At 42.1% G+C, this 6,000-nt stretch overlaps 1 protein-coding gene across 1 annotated transcript in view; it reads right to left on the bottom strand.

Annotated features, from left to right (window-relative positions):
- Positions 1–3,039, bottom strand: part of trim67 (tripartite motif containing 67) — a 53,596-nt gene extending 50,557 nt beyond the window's left edge. The window contains 2 exon segments of the mRNA XM_025898638.1: positions 1,111–1,273; positions 1,275–3,039. Of these exon segments, the coding sequence (XP_025754423.1) occupies positions 1,111–1,273; positions 1,275–2,005 (894 nt within the window). The 5' untranslated portion in view covers positions 2,006–3,039.
- Between the last annotated feature and the right edge of the window lie 2,961 nt (positions 3,040–6,000).

Raw genomic sequence — 6,000 nt, forward strand, 5'->3', positions numbered from 1 at the left:
TTTTGAAAAAATGGACTAACCTTCATTTTTACTCTTTCATTTTTGGGGTGTCTTTGAATTCAGTCCTCTATAGGGTGATAAATTGAATTTCCATCAAATGATGTAGCATCCTTGCAATCATAACACTCTATCCAGTCCATATCATTAGAGATACCCAGCATGATATATAGTATATCATCAGCTATCGTCAGCACTCATATTTTCAAGAAAATTTCTAAACTATAGCAGTCGAGATTTTTAAAAATGTAAACATTTTCCTTAAGACTGAAACAACTGCCTTAAATTTATTCCACACCAACATACATGTTTTTAAAAAGTGTAGATATGTTAATTATTTTACTCTATAATTCATTCTCTTGTCAGATTATAACCAGCCACAGACATCAGGGAAACATTTAAACTCATGACTTGAGCTTCCTCATCCCAGCGCCTGAGGAATAGCGATGACCTCCTCTGCCTACACTCACCATCCACATCATATATATATTCACACATTTACAGTGCAGATGTGGGGCAGTAATGCTGTGTGACCCTTCATGTGATGACGCATGATGCATTCACACACATACACAGTGCACACAGAAGCACACTGGGCTTTGACGCCTACAGTAATTATGTTCTGATGAATCACTGCTATTTCGTTTAGTTATCCCCCCCACACACACACTCAGCACAGGATCACACATGAGTGTTTTCTGTTTCTGTGGAAAACATGATGAAGTATGAAGTATTTAGCAGCTTTGGCTTCTGTTTGTGTTTTTACCAATATATATATATATATATATATATAGAGAGAGAGAGAGAGAGAGAGAGAGAGAGAGAGAGAGATAGAAGAAAATGTTTGAGATGCTGATCATCAGTTCAGGCTTAGCGAGGGCACTTCAGGTAATGGCCTCGTAGCCTCTGTGTGTGTGTGTGTGTGTGTGTGTGTGTGTGTGTGTGTGTGTGTGTGTGTGTGTGAGAGAGAGAGAGGGGGGGGGGGGGGGGCGAAAGAGAGAGAGAGTAATGAATCAGCTCTTTGGGATTCAATAGTCTAATTATTAGTATGAGCGCACTAACGGAACCTTGCGGCCTTGACTCTGTGGATGTTGTCAGTGCGTGTCCACTCACTTTGTGTTGCTTCCACATCACGGCCAGGGGTTTGACGTCGTGCTTGGCGTGTTTTCCCTCCTCCAGACACTTCATGCACACGGGAGCCTTGCAGCTGCTGCAGTACATGCTGAAGTTTTCCGCTTCGTGATCCACGCACGTCGCCGGTTTCCGCGCGGTGGCGGGGGCTGCTGACCACCGCCGCCTCCGCTAGCCCCCCTCCTGCCGCCTTGTTTGGCGGCGGCACCAGTCGGTGTTTGGCGAGGGGACCGCGGGACGGGTGGCATCGCTGCTGGCAGGCGTTGCAGTAGTAGACGTCGCACTGCTCGCACATCACCGCCGCGTCCACCGGGTTGCGGTCGCACAGCTGGCACTTCACCGCGTTGGAGGAGGAGGAGGAGGCTGCGCGGGTCTGTTGGTACCGCGCCACGATGGCCTCCAGCAGCCGGTTCCGAGGGAAGCCCCGGAGCCCCCGCTCGTCCAGGGAGACGCTCCGGTGGCACAGCGGACAGGTGAGGGTGCACTGTCGGTGGGGGATCGCAGGCGGAAACACCCGCACCCCGTTTGGAGACTTGAGCTGGCACGGCGTGTAGGAGCCGTATCCGCTGTCCGTCTCACTGTACAGACTCATCTTGTCCATGTCCAGGTAGTCGTAGTCAGAGCTGCCCGAGGCTCGGTTTTGCACCGGGGTCTCCCCCTCCGGGGTCTGGACGGTGATGTTCCGAGCGCATCCCAGGCAGACGTTGTGGGAACACGGAAGCAGGATGGGGTCCTTGAAGAGAGACCCGCAAACGGGGCATTTCAACTCTTCTTCCATCGCTCCCGTCTGTGTCGGTGGACCGGAGAAGGGAAGCTGCTTCTCCGAGAATGCTCCAGCACCGAGTGACTGGACAGCTCCCCACGCTACTTTGCGCATGCGTAAAGAGGGGCGGGGATTGTGATCCGGGTTGACTGATCGAGCTAATTTGGAGGATTTGAAACGCCACAGATTTTAGATTATCATGGTTCGTAAAGAGGATCTGTTCTCCTTTTCTCAAATTACTTTGATTTGACATATTTAAGCTAACGCTTCAGTTATGTAATTCACTTCTTTGTACTTAATTTTGTCCACAACATTGGTTTATTTTTTAAGATTACTAGATAGAAAATGATAAGAAGACTAATTTGATTCAATCCTTGCAATTTTGTAGTCTTTCTTTCTTTCTATTTGTTTCACCAAAAAATGCAAACATTGGAATAAAAAAGGGAGGGAATCGCTCCTTAAATGTGTTATAGCTGGTAAAAACTTAAACTTTATTCATCTGAGCTTCTTTTCTGCCTGTATACAAGGGCAGTAACATCATTATGTTAAATGATCATGCTAAAGCGGATCATTTATTGTGACTGCCTCTATACTCTGCATTTGTTCTGCCTGTTAGTATGAAACAAATCAAACGTGATGGCAGAAGTACATGCAATCAATAAAAAATGGATTAAACTAAGTTTAATAGAAGTTTCCATGCAGGCTCAAAATGGATGAGGGACCATCTGAAGCCAGTTCGATCCGGTAACCTTTGTGTTTTTTCACATTAGTCTTTTGTGTTAACTAAACATTTAATTGACTAGACAGCGGGCATGACTGAAGTCCCTTGGGGAGCAAGATTAATCCGACACACTGGGACAGCTTTTCCATTTATCAGCCCAATTAGCATCCCATTACCTGGGTTTCAGATCTGCTTTGCGGTGAAATGAGAGTGGGCATCTGCGCAACCACGTTAAAGCAGAGATCTCTGCAGATGTGGAACATCCTGCAGTGTCATTGCCAAGCATAACCTTTAACTATCACTGAAGAAAACCTCCCTCCAGGATAATCCATCACGAGGATATTTACTCTAAAAAATAGATTTCAGTAGCAAATTTGTTCTCCAAGGAAGAAAAAAAGGCGAGCACTACATTCTTCTAACACTGCAGTCATAAAGGATTTTTTTTTTTAATGTAAAATTAATCTGGGCTAAATTTTGAGAAGATGAATAACTTGCTTTAATTACTAAAATCTAAAAATCAGATTGAATGATATTGTGATTTTTCTTTCTTTTTTGTACCACATGGGTGGGAATCATGCTATCAGACCTGGACAGTGGAGTAGTGGTTAGCACTGTTGTCTCACAGCAAGCAGGTTTGGGGTTTGAATCCACTATCCAATCTGCCTGAGACCTTCCTGTGTGGAATTTTCATGCTGAGTGGGTTCTCTCCGGCTACTCTGGCTACAGTCTTCAGACATGCAGTTAGTGGGGTTAGGTTGATTGGTGATTCTAAATTAGCTGTAGGGGTGAATGTGAGTGGTTCTTTCTTTGTATTAGCCCTGCAACACCCCCGTGTTTTGCTCTGTGGCAGCTGAGACTCGAGCTTCCCTGCAATAAGTGGAAGAAGATGCATGAGTGGGTGAGAATCACCTTCATCAACTTCAATTTATTTCCACATTTACATGTTATCAACAGAGCTACATTCGTTTTTATATTATGTTTGTGGACATATGACAAATTCGATTTCAGCATTTATCTCAGTTTCGTCCCCCACCAGCTCTTGAAGGAAACACCTGGCTGTTTAATTTGGACAGCAGGTTTCTGTGTCTTAAAGAAATCTGCCTGCTGCTTCAACTTGAACTTCAGCTATCACTTATTTCAACCACAGTACAGTAACAGTCAGTAGTAATGTTACAATTAGATCTCTGTAGAAAGGAACTGTAGAGTTGAGGGTCTCTGTGGGCTGCTCACTTTAATCAACCCAGTTCATATTAGAAATCATTACCTGACACTGTTAATATAAATGTTAATATAAGATTTATAGTTAAGGTTGTACTTGTCATTATGGAAGTTTGTTTCCCCCACTAAAAAGAAAAAAAGAGCTAAGTCAAAATTCTTGGTTTAATATCAACATTTTGTGTTATTATCTCAAAATTTTAAGATAAGCAGGTCAAAATTTTACTTAATAGCTGAAATTTTGAGATCAGTATCTTCCCAACACCATTTACTAAAAAAGAATCAAACTATTATCTGTTCATCCCGTGAATTACTTGTTCACTTATAGTTTGACTGGTTGAATTCCCTCAAATAATCCCACCAGTCTGATGCCTCTTCCCTAAGCTGAGGCTTTCCTCGAGCCCTCGATCACATCAGTGATTATGATGAGATGAGCTGTGAAGCAGAAAGAACAATCATGTGCTCAATCGCATCTAAAAATATCCGCTGTCATACTATCGTTGACTCTGTGACTGTTGGAAAACACTTTAACAAAAAGAGGAGGAACTGCTCATCATTACGGTAGTGCCACCAGACTGGCTTTACTGCAGGAGGAAGAGCAGTCAAACAGATTTATGTTCACGGATGTTTCTTGAACACTTTGTCATATTTGGATTTTAGGATGTTGCCCAGAAACTAATGTTTAACACTTAAACTGTTGAGCTGTGTTCATAAATGCTTTGACTGCCAAAACTTGACCTAAGAAGCTCAAAAACTGAGTTATAATAAAATCAACTATATCTTAATTTAATCCCACTAATTCTAACAGCCACAAGAGGGCAATGTAGCCATTACTCAATGAACAACTCATTATTATTTTTGGCTTAATTTAGTTTATATGGCATAAGGCTTTAGTTTTGCATAACCACAGAAAAATAGATACAGCTGACATAAATCCAGCCCTTCTCTGTATCCATTAAGAAAATCAATCCTTTTTGACCTCCACTAAGTGTATCAAATAAGGTAGAATGGGGTCATATAGAAAAATCATGACTGGTTTGGCAAATACTAGTCTGAGCATGAGGATTATTAAACTACCTGCAGCACAGATTTCACAGTTATCAGCATGTTGAAACTGCAGAAATCTTTTGGGGGTGACCAACAGCTGCTGCCTGATGCCTTGGAGCTACAAGTCTGACAACAGCAGACACACCTAGTATGTAGTATATGTCTACATCTATATAACATGGCATTACAGAGGCATATATATTCAAATGGCTGGGGTTGTGCAGAAAAATGATTAGTATTTCTTTTAATAAAGAAAGAGATTTGATGCGAACATGATCTAAAAATGGCAGCAGAGACCACAGAGGGATTTATTAATGTAGTAACTGTGAGCCTTTTCTATTAAAGCAGGTTCGCACCAACTAATGTTAAATATTTGTTACGTTAATCTGCTTTACATTACTATATGCTAATGGGTACCATTATTAATACCTAAACTTGTGTTTTTCACCCTATTGAAAGTAAAACCGTTTGCTGTAAGGAAAGGCTGCTGATAAGGTGCATTTCTTTTATGCACCATGGACAAAAAAGGAAGAGCTGAAACACTGCTGAGTTATTGAGCAAACATGCCAGCCAAAATTAGAGAGAAAATACACCATACTGTGTTGCAGTCAATTTCACTTAGTACAGCAAGAACAACACTTCTTTCATTTCATTTTCATTTTTACTGTTCTACAATTCATGTTAAGATACTTTCTACTTTAAAGCTTGGGCTTAAACCTTTCTTTTAGGGTTAGGGTCAGTTGGACGCTGGGTGGGGTGGGGGCTTCCCATGATGCACTGAGCGTTTCTTCTTCACGTGTCTCCTTTCACTCTGTGTCCTTATACACCACTACTGGATTTAATCATTACTTATTATTCATCTCTAGCTCTTTCGCCTATAGTCTGCCTTTTGTCCGGTCTCTCTGCTCTTTCTTTCCCCATCACCCCCAACCAGCAGCAGCAGATGGGAGATTTTTCTTCCCACTGTTGCCAAATGCTTGCTCACAGGAGGTTGTGGGATTGTTGGGGTTTCTTTCTAATAGTGTAGGGTCTTTAACTTAAAACAGAAAGGGCCTTGGGCCAACTGTTGTTGTGAATTAATGATATATAAATAAAACTGAATTGAATTAAACATCTTCATCATTGA

Source organism: Oreochromis niloticus, linkage group LG15 (genome assembly GCF_001858045.2).
Source record: "Oreochromis niloticus isolate F11D_XX linkage group LG15, O_niloticus_UMD_NMBU, whole genome shotgun sequence".
Lineage (NCBI taxonomy): Eukaryota > Metazoa > Chordata > Actinopteri > Cichliformes > Cichlidae > Oreochromis > Oreochromis niloticus.